This window comes from Dermacentor variabilis, chromosome 7 (assembly GCF_050947875.1).
Source record: "Dermacentor variabilis isolate Ectoservices chromosome 7, ASM5094787v1, whole genome shotgun sequence".
In the NCBI taxonomy this organism is placed as follows: Eukaryota; Metazoa; Arthropoda; class Arachnida; order Ixodida; family Ixodidae; genus Dermacentor; species Dermacentor variabilis.
This window is the reverse complement of record NC_134574.1, coordinates 44394161-44417018: the sequence shown is the minus strand read 5'-3', so window position 1 is coordinate 44417018 and position 22858 is coordinate 44394161. Positions and strand designations below refer to the sequence as shown.

The window sequence follows — 22858 nt, the reverse complement described above, 5'->3', positions numbered from 1 at the left end:
TCGTTCTCAATTGAAGTAGAACCCTTTTCGTAAGCCTCCAGGTTTCTGCCCCGTACGTGAGTACTGGTAAGACACAGCTGGTTATACACTTTTCTCTTGAGGGATAATGGCAACCTGCTGTTCATGATCTGAGAATGTCTGCCAAACGGACCCCGACCCATTGTTATACTTCTCATTATCTCAGTCACACGATCCGGATCCGCGGTCACTACCTGTCCTAAGTAGCTGTATTTCCTTACCACTTCCAATGCCTCGCTACCTATCATAAACTGCTGTTCTCTACCGAGACTGTTAAACATGACTTTAGTTTTCTGCAGATTAATTTTCAGACCCACCCTTCTTCTTTGCCTCTCCAGATCAGTGAGCATACATTCAATTGGTCCCCCGAGTTACTAAGCAAGGCAATATCATCTGCGAATCGCAAGTTACTAAGGTATGCTCCATTAACTCTTATCCCCATTTCTTCCTAGTCCAGGTCTCTGAATACGTCCTGTAAACACGAAGTGAATAGCATTGGAGAGATCGTATCTCCCTGGCACTCTTTTCTTTATTGGGATTTTGTTGCTTTCTTTATGGAGGACTACGGTGGCTGTGGAGCTGCTCTAGGTATCTTTCAGTATTTTTACATACGGCTCGTCTACACCCTGATTCCGTAACGCCTCCATGACTGCTGAGGTTTCGACTGAATCAAACGCTTTCTCGTAATCAATGAAAGCTATATATAACGGTTGGTTTTATTCCACACATTTCTCTATCACTTGATTTATAGTGTGAATATGGTCTATTGTTGAATAGCCTTTACGGAATCCTCCCTGCTCCTTTGGTTGACAGAAGTCTAAGGTGTTCCTCACTCTTTTTGCGATTACCTTAGTAAATACTTTGTAGGCAACGGACAGTAAGCTGATCGGTCTATATTTCTTGAAGTTTTTGGCGTCCCGTTCTTATGGATTAGGATCATGTTAGCGTTTTCCAAGATTCCGGTACGCTCGAGGTTATGAGGCATTGCGCATACAGGTTGAGCAGTTTTTCTAGAACAATCTGCCCACCATCCTTCAACAAATCTGCTGTTACCTGATCCTCCCCAGCTGCCTTCCCCCTTTGCATAGCACCCAAGGCTTTCTTTACTTCTTCCGGCGTTACTTGTGGGATTTCAAATTCGTCTAGACTACTCCCTCTTCCATTATCATCGTGGGTTCCACTGGTACTGTATAAATATCTTAGAACTCCTCAGCCACTTGAACGATCTCATTTATGTTTTCATTTTTTTTCATTTATTTTGTTGTTTGAGACATACAGCTGTCTCAGGGGCTGCAGCAAAAGGCAATATTCTTGCCTGACAAAGGCTGCAGCACCCAAAGCATGTTGACACTCTGAAGCAAACAACAGCACAACAAGTGTTACAATTTTCGAAATATGATAACATATAAAGAAGGATTAACAATTCGAATCTCGATCAGAACATGTTAAAAAGGAAAACAAAACAGTAACATTGTAGTACATAAGGAAGTTATACAATAAAGCAGCGAAGAAAATACGTTTTAACAGATTTCTTGAACCTCAAGCTTGATTTCGTGGTTTGTAATTGTTCCAGAATTGTGGGATTATTGTTAAGTAAGGTTGATATTTGAAAGTGTAATGCCTGTTTCCCGTAGTTCGTGCGAGTAAGCGGTATAGAGATTGGCTCATGTCTGAGATTATACGGAGTTTCTTTGGTGGCGAAGGTCTGATTAAACTGTATGTGATCAGCCTGACGGAGACGGAACGCCTCGAGCGATAGCTTATGCAAAAATAGGTGGTCTATATGGAGGATGCCAAGCTTATCAAAAAACGATTTAGTGTGTGCAAGTACAGGTAGGATACAAACTGCCCTTACGGCTCTTTTTTGCAGCCTATATAGTGACATAAGGTTAGTTTTGGTAGTAGTTCCCCAGACCAGAAGAGAATAGTGTAGACGAGAGTGTATTAGTGTGTAATATAGCTGTTTCTTTAAATTCGTTGGAATAAGATGCTTTAACATGTTAATCATTCCCGTCGCTCTACGAATGTCAGCTCTGAGGGTCTCCACATGAATGGACCAATACAGGTTTTCGTTAAGCCATACGCCTAAAAATTTTACGCACTTCGTATTTTCTATAATGCGCCCCCCAAAATTTAACTCGTAGTGACCCATCAGCTGCTTTCCTTTTGGTGTAAATATGACGTACTTTGTTTTTTCGCAGTTCAGTTGTATTCTATTTGAATTTAGCCAACAGTTGAGGTGACCCATCCATCTATTGCCTACGTTAAATGCTTCTTGAATGTTATGATCAGAGAAGAAAACGCTGGTGTCATCTGCATACAAAGTTATGCACGGTGTGTTTGGGATGTTAACAATGTCATTGATATAGAGAAGAAAGAAAGTTGGGCCTAGGATTGAGCCCTGAGGAGCACCGCAGTTTAAATCAAGAAGTTGGGACTTAGAATCATTTAGGCTAACAAACTGTTTACGGGAGCTGAGATAGTTCTTAATTAAAGTATATGCTACACCTCTTATGCCATACCAGGGTAACTTTCGAATAATGATACTGCCAGCTTTGTCCCTTAACCCATACATCTGATTCTTGCCTATTCCTAGTTTATTCTTCACTGTTTTTAGGCTTCCTCCGTTCCTGAAAGCATGTTCAATTCTATCCATATTATACTTCCTTATGTCAGGTGTGTTACGCTTGTTGATTAACTTTGAAAGTTCTGCCAGTTCTATTCTAGCTGTAGTGCTGGAGGCTTTCATACATTGGCGTTTCTTGATGACATCTTTCGTCTCCTGCGATAGCTTACTGGTATCTTGTCTAACGGTGTTTCCACCGACTTCTATTGCACACTCCTTAATGATGCCCGTAAGATTGTCGTTCATTGTTTCGACACTAAGGTCCTCTTTCTGAGTTAAAGCCGAATACCTGTTCTGTAGCTTGATCCGGAATTTCTGTATTTTCCCTCTTACCGCTAACTCATTATTCGGCTTCTTATGTACCAGTTTCTACCGTTCCCTCCTTAAGTCTAGGCTAATTCGAGTTCTTTCCATCCCATGGTCACTGCAGCGCACGTTGCCGGGCACATCCACACCTTGTATGATGCCAGGGTTAGCGCAGAGTATAAAGTATATTTCATTTCTAGTCTCGTCATTCGGGCTCCTCCACGTCCACTTTCGGCTATCCCGCTTGCGGAAGAAGGTATTCATTATCCGCATATTATTCTGTTCTGCAAAGTCTACTAATAACTCTCCCCTGCTATTCCTAGTGCCTATGCCATATTCCCCCACTGACTTGTCTCCAACCTGTTTCTTGCCTACCTTGGCATTGAAGTCGCCCATCAGTATAGTGTATTTTGTTTTGACTTTACCCATCGCCGATTCCACGTCTGCATAGAGGCTTAAGACTTCCTGGTCATCATTACTGGATGTAGGGGCAGAACAGAGACCTGGATTAGGAAGAAATGGGGATAAGAGTTAATGGAGAATACCTTAGTACGACCTACAATTTGTACCTCTTATTAGGTGTCGCAACAAGACCTGCCACCCTCTCGTTAATGCTATAGAATTGGTGTACGTTACCAGCTATATTCTTATTAATCAGGAATCCGACTCCTAGTTCTCGTCTCTCCGCTAAGCCCCGGTAGCACAGGATGTGCCTATTTTTAGCACTCTATATGCTTCATTTGTCCTCCGAACTTCACTGAGCCCCATTATACGATGATATAATGGAATGATGATATCCCATTGCTGCCCTCTAATTCCCCCAATAGCACTGCTAGACTCACCTCACTAGATAATGTTCTAGCGTTATTTAAACTTTCCCAGGTTCAGATGCCAATGGTGGCCTATCGACCGTATAAACTTGTAAATGTAGAAATCACAGGGGTCGGCTACGTGGGTGCTCCGGGGCCCTAGCCCTCTCGAGAGTTTTCCGGGGGGGGGGCGCTACCCCCCTCACGCCAATGTTGGAGTCTACCCTCCCCCCCCCAGGGTGTCCTACAGGGTGTCCTACAGGGTGTCCCACCTAACTTTTGCCAGAGATTAAAGATATGCCGATGCAGTCTAAGACGACGGGACCAAATGCATGTTGCTGACTATATTATAGAGTAAGTAAAACCATCTTTTTTATTGTGCTTAAGCGCTTAATTAGTCAAGAGTGATTAGCAAGATTTTGAAGCGATGAAGTTAGGCGAAAATTTCCAATGAGAAAGTTGTTGAGAGGTTTGCAAAATGTCCCATTAAACAAGTTCTTTCTATTTATTAGGTATTAGCGTTTCTCCGCTTGCTGCATATATCCGCGAAATAAAAAAAAGAGATACCACGTCACATGTCCGCTAGCGCGTGGTTAATGCAGCGCTATCAAACGTTCCGCCTACAAACGAATATACTATTTACCCGGGTGTGCTACCGCCGCTTCTGCTTATCGCTGTCGTGAACCGCCGCGAGGGAAAGACATCGCTGGCGTAATTTGCACAGCCAGAGCCTGCATCACTGCCCTGTCGTCTTTGAAGTGTCAATCCCGGCCGCGGCGGCCGCATTTCGATGGGGGCGAAATGCGAAAACACCCGTGTACTTAGATTTAGGTGCACGTTAAAGAACCCCAGGTGGTCAAAATTTCCGGAGTCCTCCACTACGGCGTGCCTCATAATCAGAAAGTGGTTTTGGCACGTAAAACCCTATAAATTATTATTCTTTGAAGCGTAGTACACCCTGCTAGATGCTATGTTCATTTGTACGCGGAACGTTGGGAGCACTGCAAGCACGACGTACAAGTGGGCGTGTCATGTGGTATGTTTTTGGATTCCGCGGGCTTCTGCAATAATCGGAAACTCCTTAATACCTATTAGTTAGAAAATTAGAAACTGTTTACTGTGACGTTTTACAGAGCCTTCTAGAACTTCTTTATAGAAATTTCTAGCCTGACCTCAATGCTACGGAAGTACGCACCGTGGTTGCTTAGAGGCTATGGTGTTGGGCTCCTAAGAACGAGATTTTGGGGTCTAATGCCGGTCACGGCGGCCGCATTTCGACGGGGGCGAAATGCGAAAACCACGTTAGCCAGCGCCAATGCTTCGAAGGGACCTGCAGAATCGTCTACATTTCTCTAATTGGGTCCTCATAAAAGTCGGTGACTCATTGGACTTCTTGAGCAACATCGTACGTGTGCACAGATGAAGCCAATTTTCGCTCAGACGGTCAGGTAAAGTCCAATAATGCACAATATTACACTGACTACATTGCGCACTGAGTGAAGCGCAATTGGCGCCAGTGCGAGTGGTCCTTCAATGCGTCGTTCGGAATTTACGCAGTTGCTACAATTGGTCCCATTTTCTTCGAACACACGCTGACTGGACAGTGTTACATAGTCGAAATCCTTGAAGGAGTGGGAGATGAGTTTCTCAGCGAAGTCCCGCTGTCACGTCTTCCACTTCTGTAGTATCAGCAAGGTGGGGCGCCACTACTCAGCAGAAGCTGAGCACGAAAGTGGCTCTATGCGACTTTTCATGCGCAATAGATCGGAAAGCACGGGCCTGTAAATTGGTAGGCTAGGTCACTTGACTTCTCTCCACTCGATTTCTTTCTTTGGGGTTATGTGAAAAAAGCGGTAAAAGGATGCATAGAAAGGTAGGGAGGTTAACCAGAGGCGTTTTGTGAGAGATCGTGTTTACATGAGTGAGACGGACGCCAGTTTAACTCAAGGCAAGCATAACGGATGTCTGCCGTAGAATCCCAGCGTCGTCTTTAAGAAAGGCATTGAAGTTGTGATAAAGTGAACTTAGCACAGCGTATCTGCTGAACGAGGCCCATTCGAACAGGTCCATTAGGCAGCAGCTGGTGTTCAACGGCGCTTACGAATTGATAGATAAGTGCCATTGAAATCAGGTGTTATTTTTGTTATTGTTTTTTATTTCGTGCAGACGTCCCGATTGCCAATTCGGCTCATTTGGAAGTGGTATATGTACTTTCTTGAACACATCGGTTTTGCCTTTTACCTGCGCGTAGGTCGCTTCCAGTTCTGTTCGTTTCGCTTTTATTTTTTCGTACGAACATGTTTTTGCAGTACGTATACCGTCTCACGAAAATTAAAACCATTACTCTAATTTGGCTTTGGCCCGCAGCAAGTTCTTGGCGCGAAGAATAGCTGCGCGCGCATTCTTGCTACGCGGTGCTAGCAGAGCCGGGATTTTGAAACATTCTATGGCTGGCGTAATGCGTTTCGCGCAAATTCATATTGGTGGTTCGGCCGCGTAATCAAGGGGATTTTGTCATCAATGTGATCAGTCGGCCTTGAGAGACGGATAATAAGGGTGACGTTGAAATGAGAGGAAGAAATAGCTCCAAAGCCGTGAAACCTGCTGTTGGTGCTTCTTCCGTACCACTATCAAGGTGGTGCGCGGTCTCTTCGGGTTTGCGGCAACCAGTGCAGTAGCTTTCAATCAGCTTATTTGAAGGCACTGCAATATGATGCGGGTGTGAGCGCAGTCACGTGGTATTTTTTTATATTTCGTGGTGTTTCTTTATCTGTCGGAAAAAAATTGCAGGCAATCTATACGTCGCTGAGAACATCGCAGGTAGATCGGAAGTGCGGTTGAATACCAATGCCTCACTTACACATTGATAATAAGGACAGTACCTCTAGAGTTTGATAAATAATTGCAATTACCGAATTCAATCTCAGTTACGGAATAATGAGTGGAGGCTACTGCGCTGTACTGGAAACAGTAAATGTTTTCTTGGACTAACGTAGCTTCTCTTTCTTTAGGTTTTGGTGCATGATAGCTGAAACACCCTGCAAAACTCGCTCAGTAATCGAAATGAGGCCAAGTAGGATTCACTCTAAATGAGAATCAACAGCGCTCATGCTCTGCAAAACTTATATTCGGACTCATATAAAAAGAAAAGAGATAGACAGACAGAGAGGCTACAGTTACGCCGGAAAGGCGAAGCAGTATTAGGGATAGCGAATTATGCGACAGGAAAATAACACCACCGACAGATACCAGATTCTTTGGGGTGCGAGAGAAGCAAGATAGTGAAATTAAAGTATCTCCTACTAGAGCTCTTGTAAACTCGCATATGAGGCCGTCGCTTAGCTTGTCATTCCTTCGTGCTTATTCTGTCGTAATCATAAAATTATCAATCAGTCTCGATTAAGTTTCGTTGTCATGCCATTGTCCCCATGCGCGTTGTTGTTAAACAGTCGCTACCATACACTTGTTTTCCTACCGCTTTTGTCATGCCACCTTGCTCGTAAAGATTCGGCATGCGGTTGTCATCATAATGTGGTCGTCATGCATTCTTCGACATATATTCGTTGTCCTCCCTATATCGTAATGTCGTCGTCAGGCTGTCGTCGTTATACCATGATTGTAATTTAAACATTATCTTCTAGTATTCGTCATGTCATGCTCGTCATCATATCTTTATTTTTTCGTCGACGGCATTTCTTCTTTACCATTGTATTATGTTCATAGCGTCGGCGTCATATAGTTGTCAGTAATCCGCCATGCTACTTGGCGACCTTGGCAAGCAAGTGCATTGGCAAACTTTGACAATACCAGGCTATGTCGCATATACCCGACATAAATAAAGCAATGGAAGTCTCAAAATCACCTCTACAGATAATAAATAAACGTTAATTCCAAACTACGTGGTGTTTCGGTGCATTGCTCCGCCCAACTGTTATTCACATTACCATCGTAGTCATCGTGAGATGAGTTGTGCCGTATTTTGTTTTATTATTCCTGCATAGCATTGTTGCAGGATAAGAAAAATGCGGTAACATTTTAAGATAAGGGCTTCCAGTTGACAATTAGATCACTTGTTGACATGCGCTCAGGCATAAACCGAGCCTCCGTGCCTTCGTTGCCTTCGTTTATCCTTATACCAAGGCATTTATATTCTGTTACCCGAGGTATTCCCTGGCCCTGTATCGCCACCATCACTGTTTTCATTGCATACAATAACACCAGATTTTCTAACACTAAATTTCAAACCTAAAGTGTTGCCTTGCTGCCCACAGATATTAGCCAGACGTTGCAAATCAGCATGCTTCATAGCTAACATCACAATGTTGTCCGCACAAAATTAACCTGGAAGCTGCTGCTCTACTACTGTATCCGCCTGTTTGTATGAGAGATTAAAGCCGATATTACTTCCTTTTAGCACCCCTCCATCCTCACAATGTACATCATATACAGCAGTGGGGATAGAGGGCACCCCTGCCTCAGTCCCTTGTTCATATGAATTTTCTCCACGCTCCTCATATGTACCCACCTTTTTATATGAGAGATTAAAGCCGATATTACTTCCTTCTATCGCCCTTTCCATCCTCACCATGTACATCAGGTTTCTCGGGAAACACACCGAGAAAGCAGCGTCACCAACCGGAGGAGCCAGCTAGTGCCAGCCAACGCAGCCGCAGGAGGGATGCCTTTCGCAGGAGGGACCACAACTTTCGAGATGCAGACGCGTATTTTCAAGACACTTTGTCGAAAACGAATTAAGTGAGACGTGTAGTTTATGCGACCGCCTCTGGTTTCGATCGTGCATAGTCAGGGTTTCGCGGTCCAAGCAAATGGCGGTCCTTAAGGAACGGTTTCCCGGAAGGACGTTTTTTCGGGCGTTGCGCATTGTGCGGGGAAAAGCGCTCTGTATCCTCTGAGATAGCCATCGAGCATGTTTCTTGCGATACATTTTTGTAGGAATTATTCCCTAAAACTTGTTATTCCAGCCTTGCCTGCGCGCTTATGAGCTGGCTAAAAGGCGTTGAGTGAGGTCAAATAATCGTCATACGTGTCAAGATTGATCTTTTTCAACCACATTTTACGCAGATGGCTGTCATACTGTTCGGAACGTGGGCACTGTGCTATCCTGAGAAGGCACTGACTGCATCACTTTCGTTCTCCTGCATCTACGCATTGTCACTTCTGGATCCAGCCTGCAGCAACATCGTTGTCATGCTAAGAATGATTGTGCTGGTAAGTTGGATATGACTAGTGAGCCATACTGGTCACATCACCTATTGCTGCTAGGAAAAGAAAATAATTAGTTTCGTTCTCGAAATGGGCTATCTGTTTTTACGTTCGCTCTTTGTTCCTCATATGGGAAGAAGAGGAAGTTAGAAATGAGCGCAGACGCGGCGGCGTCGGCTTAAGCTTCTTTGAATGTTTTCGAACCTTTTTGTGTTCGCCATCGATATTTTGGCCTTTTCTAAACCAGTTTCGCGCGAGCTTTCCGACGATACCTTTTTCATTGGGGTGAGTGAAGTTTTCGGCGAGATATTGAAGTTTGAGTGTGCGAAACGGTGCCTAGGGTTAGTGACGAGTACGGAGCTAGCGTTAGCTTCGAGTTAGCTTCGTTAGCTTCGAGTTAGCTAGGGTTAGCTTCGAGGCGGCGCCCGGCCTCATAAGGCCCCTGTCACCCTGAAAAGACGGCGAAGATGTCCGAAACGGTGACGGTTGAAGGCATGGATCTCAATCCGGAAGACTTCAACGGAGCTGGGTGCACCACCGCCCTAGGCGCCAGACGACGACGGGATCCGGCAAAGGCCGCGACGCAGGCAAGCACGGCGACGAAGAACTGTTTCAACGCCCGCTCCCGCTCGACAGTTCAGAGCGTCGTAGCCGCTTTGCGCCTCCCCTGGATGCCGAGAGACGAGATTAAGATCATTGTCCGGCCCCGAGGAGGGCTCGACGTTTCGAAGGCGGACTTGGTGCTGCTGGCGAGGGCTCTGACCATGGCCGCGGCCCTAACCGACCAACAAGCATCGGAGAACACGATCTGCTCCAATAAGGTACAACATATTATTGTGATTTCGACTCCAGTGTCATCCAACGCTGCCGCCTATGCCGGCATCCAGAAAATTAACACAAAAGTCGGAGCTTTGGAGGTCTCTGCATACGGTGGCCGCGCCTGAAAGCACTTGCAAAGGGGTTATCAGGAACGTTAAGCCCTCGATAGAAGAGCATGCATTCAAAAGCATGATTATAAATCGAACGAACCCGACCGCCATTGAGATCAAGAGAATCAAAAACACGCATGTCGTTTTGATCCTCTTCGCCGTACTTCGAGTTCCAAACAACGTCATGGGCGGAACGGCCCTATTGCCACGTTCACTTTACAAACCACAAGTCGACGTTTGTCACGCCTGCGGCCGGTTCGGGCACAGGGCCAATGTATGCCACAGCAGCAAAGAAGAGAGAAGTAAATGCCACAACTGCGGAGAAGCGCTCTCAGACGGCGCTGCAGAACTACACAACTGCACCTCGATATGAAAGCTCTGCGAGGGCAATCACCCCATGGGCGACCGTTCGTGCAGACAAAGATTTCACATCCCATACGTCGTGCGAAGACACTGGAGAAGAAGACGAAAGCGCTCCGACAGAGATGTCAACCCGTACGAGGTCGATGACCCAGTGGCCATGCAGCTGGATCCGGCAGGTGGCTCCATCCCCAAGCAGCGCTCGCAATCCAGAGGACGCTCTCAATCCAGAGGGCGCTCTCAATCCAAAGGCCGCTCCCAATCAAGAAAGCGCTCCCAATCCAGAGGGCGCTCCCGCTCCAGGGGCCGATCACGGTCGAGATCCAGCTCCAGGCGGCCCGGCAAGAAAATGACATGGGCCGACATGGTCAGCAACAACGGTTCTGCACCGCCAACTTCAAAGCCAGGTAAGGCACAGTCAGAGCACGTGGCAGACCCGCGAATACACACACTAGAGAGGGAAAACAAAGCACTCAAACAGGAACTAGCTGAACTCAGGGCGACCCTAGCCAAACTAGAAGGCCGTATCTTAACAAACCCACCGATACCCATCCCTCACTCTTCAGGGACCATGGTCGCATCGTGTAGCACACACAAACGCAGGGCCGTCGTCATCCAAACCGATGACACATCTGACGCGGACGCTTCTATGTCTGATGTCAGCGAGGCTCCTTCTAACGCCTCCGTCAGGGAGAACAAAGCTAAAAAGCGCAGCAAGAAGAAGAAGAGCAAGTACAACGTACTTCAATCGCCAATTACTGATATTTAGAGGTACTCACTCAAATCTGCGGCAGACTCGACCACCTAGAAAGACCAATCGCTCATCTCAAAACCACGAAAATATTCCCCACGCCACACCCAGGGCCCATGTCTGCCCTGGGAGCCACACCTGCGCCGCCCGTACCCTCAAAGCCGCCAAGCCCAATGAGTGAGCCCAGCATAAATGGGGCCATGCCAAACCAGTACAGTGGATAATGCACCAGAATATTTCAAGATCTGGTAATGGAACTGTAACTCATTCAACAAAAAGAAATCTAACCTAACACAATTCGTCTGATCATGTAAAGAAAATCACACGTCATCATCCTACAAGAATGAGGGGCGGAAAAGAACATTCAAAACATGTCCTTCTCGGGGTACAGGGTTTCCAGGCCGACCCTGGACCCAGAGTTCAAACAATCCAGGGGCGTTGCCACTCTCATATGCAAAGATTTCAACTTCGTGGAAAGGGGCACCGCAACGTACAAAAAAGGCCTGGAATCCATGCTCACAGACACCATCCCCAGTCGGGTCCTAAAGACCAACCTTTACGTATTAAACGTCTACAGTTCCCCGACTGACAGACTCAGAAACATTAACAAACTTCTCACATAGGTCGCATCGCAAACCAAGGACAGACCACTGATCGTTGCCGGGGACTTCAACGCGCACAACACCGTCTTGGGCTACGCCACCAATGATAGGAAAGGAATTAACCGTGCGGAGTGTGCGGACACCCTAGGCATGCAACTCATAACGGACTCAAGTCTTCCGTCGCGCAGAGGCAACTCGGTTCAGAGGGACACCACCCAGGACCTGACGTTCCTCAGAAACACTGACGGGTCGTGGGACAACCTGCAAGAGGACGTTGGCAGTGATCATTACATCCAAGAAATCAACGTCCACATCACACCCACTTCTCCCAAGAATTACACCTACGTCGACTGAGACCTCTTCAGAAGAATGAGGGGTAATGCGGACCAAAAGAAGAACTCTTCGAAGAGCTCCTGGAAAATCTGAAAATTAGGGTGGCCAATGCTACTAAAGAAGTAAGCGCGGATATGGAGGGGCCCGCCATGGACTCCAGACTGGCACACCTCCTGGAGGCCAAGAATGTGCTAAGAGAAAGATGGAAACAGCAGAAGCTAAACAGGAGGCGGAGGTATAAATTGACGAAAATCAACAAAGAGATCGAAGAACACTCCAGAAAGTTAAATGCGCAGCAATGGGACGAAGTTTGTAATGAGGCAGACGGTAAAATGAGAAGGGGCAGCAAGTGGAGCCTTCTTAAGAACCTATTCGCCGACAACAACAAACCAACCAAGAGTTATGCCCAACTAACGATCGAAAGGCTCGTTCATCTTCACACGAAAGAAGACACGAGTCCGCGGGACTTTGCTGACGCCCCGGCAGACATCTGCCTACCAGTAGAGCGCAAATCTGTCCCGTGGGACGACCCGGCACGCGAGTATAAGGGGACACCTCAACTATCGCTGGATCGTCATTTCGAAGTTTCGGAGAATGTGCACGCCCTTCATGAACTAAACGGACGCTCGGCCCCCGGCCCAGACGGACTAACAAACAAACTACTCAGAAATCTAGATGACAAAGCGATACAAATCATTATGAGTGAAATTAACGCGGTATGGTCTGAAGGCCGGGTGCCGGACGAATGCCGAACTGCCAATGTAGTCCTCATCCCCAAACCCGGAAAATCGCTTCATTCAAAGAATCTGAGACCCATCTCCCTTACGTCGTGCCTCGGGAAGGTCGCAGACAATGCCATCCACAATTGAATTGGAGAGCACATTGAAGAAAACGGCCTATTCCGCCACAATCGCATAAGCTTCAGAAAATCACTGTCCACACAAGACGCCATTCTACTCATCAGGAACGCCGTCATAGACAGCAAATCCAGGAATGTAAAAGGCATCCTGGCGCTCGACCTAACCAAGGCCTTCGACACGGACAGGCACGAGCACATCCTCAACGAAATATCCACTTTAGATCTCGGAGTAAAATTCCACAATTTCGTAAGATCGTTTTTGGATAACCGAACAGCCACCATAAACGTCGGACAAATCAGAAGCAGAAAGCACATGCTAGGTAACATCGGTACCCCGCAAGGGTCAGTGCTTTCGTCTCGCCTTTTTAACATCGCAATGCATGATCTCGCAAAAGAAATCTCGAAAGTCCCGGGGGTAGGGCATGCGATTTACGCCGACGATATCACCATTTGGTCCACGAGCGGCCCGCTAGGCACTCTGGAGCAGAACCTACAGCAAGCGCTGGACACCACGGAAGCTTTTCTTCCGAACACGGGTCTGAAGCTCTCCCCCAGCAAATCGGAGCTCCTTCTGTGCAAACAAGGCCCCAGGCTGAGACAGCCCCTTAGCTCCCTCCCCGTTCACCTTCACACCAGGGACGGAGGAAACATCCCCAGGTTTAACACAATCAAGGTCCTGGGCATGATCATTGGGGCTTACAGCAATGACAACGCGGATGCACTAAAACGCATGACAAAGAGCACCCTCAAGTTCACCAGGGTCATATCACGGGTCGCCAGCAAAAGGGACGGACTGAAAGAGGACAACCTCATGAAAGCATTTCACGCCTTCCTCATCAGCCACGTAACCTACGCCGCCCCCTTACTCAACTAAAAGAAAACGGAGCTGAATAAAATTGATACATTAACCAGAACGGGATTGTAAAAGGTCCTAAGCCTCCCTAGAAACACTAGCACGGAGCGACTCCTCCAATTGGGGCTACACAACAAGGCAACCAAACTTTTTGAGGCACAGCGAAACTACCAAATTAGTCGGCTCTCACTCACAAGGGCGGGCATTGAGACCTTACTAGAAGCAGGCATACGGCCCCCCTTCGTGCCACCAGAGAAGTCGCAACTATGCACAAACGCCAAGAGATCAATAACCGTTGATCCCATCCTACGAAACATACACCCCACCCACAACGAAGGGCGGAGAAAAGCGAGAGCGAAGGCAATCCGTGACAACGTCAAACGTAACGAAACGCAAGTCCTCTTCGTTGACGCGGCCAGATATTGGAATCGGGGCGCCTACGCGGTCTCTGTGGTGGACGCCCATGGCTCACTCGTCAACGCAGCCACGGTAGTTACCAACTTAACTCACGAAGCAGAAGAAATGGCCATCGCGGTGGCCCTTCGAAGCTGCAAAGGAGCGTCAGTCATTTACTCGGACTCAAGAACAGCTATTAGAACCATCTCGTCAGCCCTCGTCTCTAGGAAAGCAGCTACGGTTATCAACACCATCTTCTTCCAAGAAATGGGAGGAGACAACCTCACCTCCCCACACATCACATGGTTCCCGGCCCAGATGGGCAACATTTCCGGACCTCCTGTCTGTAATCCGAACGAGCGAGCACACCAACTGGCGCGAGAGCTCACATTCCGCGTCTGCGGTCCACCCTCTCGCTTCAACCCAGCCTGGAGGGACCTAGACAACAAAGACCCACTCGTATCATACCACGAAATCACTTCAAATCATAGGTTATCTCGAAGAATTTTTCCTCCTCCTCACCCAAAGCTCAAAAAAGCACAAGCCGTCACTTACAGAGAGTTGCAGACTAGGACATACATCACACCAACAACACTAAGCAGGATCGATCCTGACCTTCCTACTGAATGCCCACACTGCGGCCACGAATACAACTTCGAACAGATGCTCTGGCTGTGCCCTGCCAAAGCGAGCACGGACTTTGCCGACCAGTCTTCCTGGGACTCAGTGCTCAGAAGCACAGAGCTCATCGCTCAGCTCAAGGCTGTCCAGAGGGCCCGGGCCGTCGCCGAAGGACTCTGTCTACCAGCCCCGACCTGGGTGGAGCCGCCGGATTGATTTCCCCTCAGGACCTGAATAAAGGTCTCACTCACTGTTCCTCATATAGAGTGTTGAAGACGGCGCGCACTCGTGTGGGCGCTGTCTTCTTCGAGGAGTCATAGACACCTATTCGAGATGTTGAGAAGAGACATGCACAATGTGTCTGTGCAAATTTCTCTTTGGTCACGTGCTCTAGTGCTGTATTTCACTGCCTACAAGCCACGTAGCGTCAGGTAATTTATGCAAACAACTTACAGATTTTCTTACTGTAGCTGTCATTGTCATAAATGCTTCTACTGGTAAAGTTAGCTTAAAAATTGTTTTTAGCGTGTAAATCTGGGGCCCGGAAATTATTAATAAATTAAATTATGGTGTTTTACGTGCCGAAACCACTTTCTCATTATGAGGAACGCCATAGTGGAGGACTCCGGAAATTTCGACCACCTGGGGTTCTTTAACGTGCACCTAAATCTAAGTACACAGCTGTTTTCGCATTTTGTCCCCATCGAAATGCGGCCGCCGTGGCCGGGATTCGATCCCGCGACATCGGGCTCAGCAGCCCAACACCATAGCCACTGAGCAACCACGGCGGGTTTATCATTGAAAGTGTGTATCCAAAATTCAAATAAACGGTGCATACAGGCTCCGTGAAATGGCGGCTGAGAGCACAAAAGCAACGAAGGCATCCGGCCTATTCTAAACAGCTACATTGAAGAATGAAAGGCCAAATCTGTACCAAGAACTACTTAATATTTAAGAAACGTAGAACGTGTTCACGGTTACTAGAATCTGGTTGCTACCATAATGACATCTTGAACATTCCAGCAAGCAATCTTCATGACACACATCGCGAACCAGATCACAATGTGAGTTAAGGCGGGGGAGTTTTTTTCCGTGGAAGATACACAACATATGTAAAACGTCGAAGAGATAAACCATTGATCTACAAGAAGACACTTCGCTTTTGGGTGTGAAACATACATCCTTCAGATAGCCTAGTGGCACCCACGTTTCTTTCTGAAAAGATATGTTTACAGGATCACTTTCCGAAGCTTTTAAACAGGTTGACTCCGACCTGAGGGGTGCAGAGACTGCTGAATCAGCGAACTTCCCTCTCATAAGTATAATAATAATTATTCATTATTATTGATGACTGGCCTCATAAATGCCTTTAAAGACACATAATGCTACCCTTTCACTGCCGCGCGTAACCATCGCATATTTGTAACCTAGCATGAACAAAGTGGCATGCGTCATCGCATCTACATTTTCTGTGCAGTGAGTTAGGGAGCCAAAGCGAAGAGGACAAGTCGGCGCACCGCTAGGCTTTGCTCTATCGGTTACATGGCTGCGTTCCGGCAAGGCAGTTCAGTAAAACGTTACATTGGCATTTCGGTGCTTGAACGCAGGTTACGCGGAAGCGAATGCGTGCTAGTCCGTTTCTGTGCAATGCGCGTAGATTGTTTTAGAAATGCTTTGATTGAGTGTAAGCGTTCCGATATTTAAGCCTGACTATTATCACACCCATGTTGTCGCAAGCCTCCTAGCACGTTTCTCGGGAGTCTCCTGGGCATGGCAAGCCCACGGCTTTTGTCGGACTTCTGCTTGTGCCCAGCGCTTGCCGAAGACTTCGGGGTTATTCGAATGGCACTGTGCCACTTGCGTCGCTGCTTGGTCCTTTTCGTTCGGCGCTCGGCCTCTCAATCCCGAGACGCAGCGAGCGCATTCATAGCACACACAGAAGTGCCAGTACAGTGTACTAGAACATAAAAGTAGCAGGCTCACTGCGCAACAGCGCCAACGGGGAGGGCCAAAGCCAATAATGTCAACGATGGCGCTTTCCCCGTGGCACAATAGGCGTCGCATCGTCGAGATCAACGTAGCGTCCGCGCTCGCGTTCGCATCCATTTCATTGGTGCTTCAACGAAGCGGTGCTCGTTGCGAATGTTAGCGGCGTCTCTTCTTATGTGTGTTGGAATAAGTGCTTTCCCTGTGGCACACTAGAAATGGCACCGTCGAGATGGATCTAACGTCAGCTACTATGTTCGCATCCACTGCCTTGGTGCCTCGACGAAACGGTGCTCGTTGCGCATGTTAGCGGCGTCTCTTCTTATGTGTGTTGGAATAAGTGCTTTCCCTGTGGCACACCAGGAGTGGCACCGTCGAGATGGATCTAACGTCAGCTACTATGTTCGCATCCATTGCCTTGGTGCCTCGACGAAGCGGTGCTCGTTGCGCATGTTAACGGCGTCTCTTCTTATGTGTGTCGGAATAAGTGCTTTCCCTGTGACACACGAGGAGTGGCACCGTCGAGATCGATCTAACGTCAGCGACTGCGTTCGCATCCATTGCCTTGGCGCTTCGACGCAGCGGCATTCGCTGTGCATGTTAGCGGCGTCTCTTCTCTGCATCTGTTGCACTAATAGCTTTTCCTGTGGCACACAAGGTGTCGCTCCGTCGAGATGGATGTAATGTCCGAGACTGCGTTCGCATCCATGGCCTTGGTGCTTCGACGCAGTGGTGCTCGCTGCGCATGTTAGCGGCGTCTCTTCTTATGTGTGTTGGAATTAGTGCTTTCCCTGTGGCACACCAGGAGTGGCATCGTCGAGATGGATCAAACGTCAGCGACTGCGTTCGCATCCATTGCCTTGGTGCTTCGACGCAGCGGAGTTCGCTGTGCATGTTAGCGGCGTCTCTTCTCTGCATCTGTTGCACTAAGAGCTTTTCCTGTGGCACACAAGGTGTCGCTCCGTCGAGATGGATGCAATGTCCGAGAATGCGTTCGCATCCATGGCCTTGGTGCTTCGACGCAGCGGTGCTCGCTGCGCATGTTAGTGGCCTGCCTTGCGATGTGGCACACCAGACGTCGATCGTCCGAGCAGTATGTAACGTCAGCGAATGCTTGGCCTGTATTTCCTTGGTGCTTCGACGCAGTGGGGCTCGCTGTGCATGTTAGTGGCATCTTTTCTCTGCATGTGTTGCAATAAGAGTTCTCCATGTTGCACGCCAGGTATGGCACTGTCGAGCTGGATGTAACATCAGCGACTGCGCTTGCATCTATTCCCTCTGTGGTGGTGGTGGTGGAAAAACTTTATTAATTATTGAGATGGAAGAGGGGAGTAAGGAAAATGGTAGGGTGGGAGAGAAGCGGTTGGGTGGCTCCCTATTCCAGGACACCAGTGACTCTGGCTATTCTCTCCGCCTGGTTCAAGAGGCCCCTTTGGGCCCCCCGGCCTGGCCGGGCGAGGAGGATCGCCAATGGCTCCCTATTGTAGGCAAGCATCTCAGGCGAGTTCGCTTCTCGTGGTTTTTTCTACACTCCGACGTCACATGTGGCAGCGACGGCCACGCACCGCACCATGGACAAGCACCGGCATCTAGTGTGTGATTCGTGTGGTGTGCTCTTCTCAAGTGGGGATAAGTGTGTCTGTATTCTTCTGTATGCGTTGGCTTTTTCTACCCTCAGTTGCCGATGAGGGGGGCAAGGCGCTCTCTCGTGCGACGTTGGTGTTCGAGGATGTCTCGGGCTGTAAGTGGACTATCTTGGAAAGGGCTGCAGTTCCCCGCTCGGTTTTTGAGTTCTCGAGCTTGGAAGTGTGCCCTCTCATTGCGTGGGATGCCCTCGTGTCTTAGACACCATATGATTGCATGTTCTTCTTCGCGTGCGACGCCTAAGATCCTCAGCGCGATTCGTGGCAATCTGCCTTGCATGTACATTCTGAATGCTGCTTAACCAGTGCCGTGCCTATAACCGGTGCCGAGTGCCCGGCGCTGTGGCTGTGTTTGATTGCCATCGCGATTGCTGAAGCTTCAGCAGTGGCTGCGCATGTTGTGTTTATTGAGGCCACTATTTCGGCTCTTTTCCGCTGCGTGTTGCGAACTGCTACAATGACGTGTCCTCTAGCAGTCCGAGCGGCGTCCGTGTATTACACTTCTTGATTATTCCTAAAGCTTTTGGTAAGTTGCTTGGCTCGGGCTTGCCTTCGGCCTTTGTGGTATTCGGGATTCATGTTCTTTGGTATTGGTGTGGCTTGTATTTGCTTCCTGATGTGGCCTCGTATCTGGTGGATTTGGTCACTGCAATATTGAGGTTTTGCCGAATACCTTATTTAAGTCAGTAGTTGTTGTCCGGCTTGTCTGAGACACAGCCTGATTAATCATAACCGCTGCCTTGAGCTCTTCAAAGGTGTTGTAAGCTCCTGTGTCGTGTAGTCTTTCATTTCCGGTGTTCACCGGTAATCCTAGCGCCACCTCTAGGCGCACCGTATGATCTGGTCCACCATCTTGATTTCTGTGCGATTTAAGATTTCATAGGGTAGAGCATATGTTATCCGGCTGATGACAAAAGCATGAACGGGTCGTATCGTTTCGCTTTCGTATAGGCATCCCTCTTTCTTTGTGATTCTTCCTATTAGTCTTTCTATTTGCTTCGTTGTCGCTTTCAGGGTCGCGATTGTGCGATCCGCTCGCCCGTTTCTTTGGATTTAGAGGCCCAAAACACGAACCTTGGTTATTTCTGGAAGCATTTGGTTCTCAAGTTCGAGGTGTTGGTTTGGCCTGTTACGGTAGTTTCGTCCATAGACTTTGATCCATTCGGCCTTTTCTGGTGCACAGGCCATGCCGTGTTCTGCCACGAAGTGTTGGATGGTGTTGATGGCGCCTTATAGGATGCTTTCATTGTGCCCTAACGATCCTTTATGCATCCATAATGATATATCATTTGCATAGAGCGCCAGTTTGAGATCTCGGATTTGATGCAACCTTCTTGCCAAATTGTTCATACCAAGGTTAAAAATAATGGCGAGAGTATAGCTCTCTGTGGAGTTCCTTTGTTGGGGAGATTGAACTTGGGTGATCGCATATCTTCTAAACCTATCGTCGCAGTCCTGCCAGTTAAGAACGATTTGACGTAGAATTCAGCAGCGGTGGTGTAGAGGTAGAACACCCGCCTCGCGTGCAAGAGGACCGTGGTTCGAATCCCGGTGCCAGCAATTTTCCACCGGATTAAAAAAATAAAAATCCGCGTGTTGATAAAAATTGCGCAAACAGGCCTGGAGTTGGCCTGATCCCGGTGACCGTACCCGTAACGCACTCCCTCACCAGAGCAGAATTGGCCACCCTGGTGCAGTACTTGGCCACAACCTCCTAAAAAATGATTCTGTCGAAACCTCAGCAGTCATGGAGGCATTACGGAATCAGGGTGTAGACGAGCCATATGTAAAAATACTGAAAGATATCTATAGCGGCTCCACAGCCACCGTAGTCCTCCATAAAGCAAGCAACAAAATCCCAATAAAGAAAGGCGTCAGGAAGGGAGATACGATATCTCCAATGCTATTCACAGCGTGTTTACAGGAGGTATTCAGAGACCTGGATTGGGAAGAATTGGGGATAAAAGTTAATGGAGAATACCTTAGTAACTTGCGATTCGCTGATGATATTGCCTTGCTTAGTAACTCAGGGGACCAATTGCAATGCATGCTCACTGACCTGGAGAGGCAAAGCAGAAGAGTGGGTCTAACAAATAATCTGCAGAAAACTAAAGTAATGCTTAACAATCTCGGAAGAGAACAGCAATTTACAATAGGCAGCGAGGCACTGGAAGTCGTAAGGGAATACACCTACTTAGGGCAGGTAGTGACGGCGGATCCGGATCATAAGACGGAAATAATCAGAAGAATAAGAATAAGCTGGGGTGCGTTTGGCAGGCCTTCTCAGATCATGAACAGCAGGTTGCCATTATCCCTCAAGAGAAAAGTATATAATAGCTGTGTCTTACCAGTACTCACCTACGGGGCAGAAACCTGGAGGCTTACGAAAAGGGTTCTACTCAAATTGAGGACGACGCAACGAGCTATGGAAAGAAGAATGATAGGTGTAACATTAAGGGATAAGAAAAGAGCAGATTGGGTGAGGGAACAAACGCGGTTAATGACATCTTAGTTGAAATCAAGAAAAAGAAGTGGGCATGGGCAGGACATGTAATGAGGAGGGAAGATAACCGATGGTCATTAAGGGTTACGGACTGGATCCCAAGGGAAGGGAAGCGTAGCAGGGGGCGGCAGAAAGTTAGGTGGGCGGATGAGATTAAGAAGTTTGCAGGCACGGCATGGCCAAAATTAGTACATGACCGGGGTTGTTGGAGAAGTATGGGAGAGGCCTTTGCCCTGCAGTGGGCGTAACCAGGCTGATGATGATGATGATGATGATGACGTAGTCAAAATTTTTATTTCCGCATCCCATTTCTTCTAGTGCCCCCATGATGAGCTTATGGAACATAGTGTCGAATGCGCTCTTCAGGTCCAATGCCACCACTATGTTTTATTCACCAGTCGTCACGTTGTTTATTACTTCGTCTCTCAGCCTAAGGAAAACATCCTGTGTTGAAAAATGTTTGCGGAAACCGTACATGTACACCGATAGGAGGTTGTGACTTTCGATATAATCGGTTAGCCTGGTGAGTATCACTTTTTCAAACAGCTTTCCGAGGCATGACGTAAATGAGATTGGTCTGAAGTTCTGAATAGTTTTCTGTTTTCCCGGATTAGGGATCCACTTCCTTCCACTGCTGTGGAATGGTACCAGTTTCTGATATGCCCCTGTTGAAATAGTCGACTAGTCGTCCCAGTTGCTAATTGCTGAGGTTGCGCAGCATTGCGTTGGTGATGCCGTCCCCTCCGGGTGTTGTGTTTCGTCTGATGTCCTGGGCCGCTGCATACAGTTCCGCAACCGTAATGGGCTCATCTAGAGGTTTGTTTGTCGGCCCTTTGTAGCTGAGAGATGCGACACTAACGCCCTTTGTTTTAATGTATTTGTCCCTGAGCGCTTGGATCAGTTTATCGGTGTCACCTTTGTACGCACCTACTAGGGTGCGTATCGTTCTCGCTGTTGCCGTATTTGTAGAGTCCGGGTCTATCATGCTACGTAAGGTAGCGCATGTCTTAGCGGTGGATAACGTCCCTTTCAGTGAAACGCGAAATTGGAGCCCATTTCCCGCTTGCATACTCCGGCATACTCATTTGCTTGTTCTGTTAGCGTTGCTATTCGTGCCCTAAGTTTTCTGTTCAGTCTTTGAGTTTTCCAGCGCTTGGTTAAGCTGCGCCGGCCCTCCTACAGGTGCAGCAGGTGCGGGTCGACTGCAGGTGTTTTCGCGTTAATGGATATGCTTCGTGTTGTGGCTTCGTGCGCGACATTGAGTTCCTTTGCCCAGTCCTCAGCTCTCTTGGGGGGTGTTGTGGACATTGGATATTTCCTGTACGCCGTCCAGTTTGTGATTCTGGCCTGCTTTGGTGAAAATTTGTGGTGTGGTCATTGAATAGCTAATAACATAGTGGTAACTTCCCAGATTTTCGTTTAAATTTCTTCATTGCCCACCCGCTATGTTTAGCGTGGAGGTTAGGTCGGGGTAGGTGTCCCCGCACACGCTATTCCTAATGGGGCTAGTGGGAGAGTTAGTAGTTCTAGATCATAATTGTCTGTAATTTCTACCAGGATTCCGCCTTTGGGGGTATCTCGTCGGTATCCCCAGTTGGAGTGGGGAGCGTTGAAGTCGCCTAGGAGTACAAATTTGTCTTTTCCTCCCAGGTGGCCTAATGCGTATTCAATAATTGCCGCAAAGTCCGGTTGACGTTCCCTGGGAGGGCTGTATACGTTGCAAATAATGGTCTTTGCTCTCCCTATCTTCGATGTGTGTATTTCAATGATTTGGTGCTTGGTTGCGCATTGAGCGACTTAGTGCGAGCTCACCGCTATTCCTTTATGCACTAATGTAGCAACCCGCGGGTACTGCTGATTCGTAACTGTGTAGTAATCACTGAGCTTGACTGTACCCTTTCTTACTTCTTGGAGGCATATAATATCAACTTTGCTGATGGCCTAATCGATGTAAGTCTGTAGTGCGGCCGCTCTTCTTTGGAAAGAGCGGCAGTTCCAGTGTCATATCTCAGCGGTGTCTACGGTTCAGGGCGTTTTACT

General features: G+C 47.8%; 1 protein-coding gene across 1 annotated transcript in view; it reads left to right on the top strand.

The window, feature by feature from the left end:
• Positions 1-12091: 12091 nt before the first annotated feature.
• Positions 12092-22858, top strand: part of LOC142588607 (ATP-binding cassette sub-family C member 3-like) — a 97392-nt gene continuing 86625 nt past the window's right edge. The window contains exons 1-2 of the mRNA XM_075700442.1: positions 12092-12192; positions 13453-13660. Of these exons, the coding sequence (XP_075556557.1) occupies positions 12092-12192; positions 13453-13660 (309 nt within the window). The remainder of the gene's footprint in view (positions 12193-13452; positions 13661-22858) is intronic.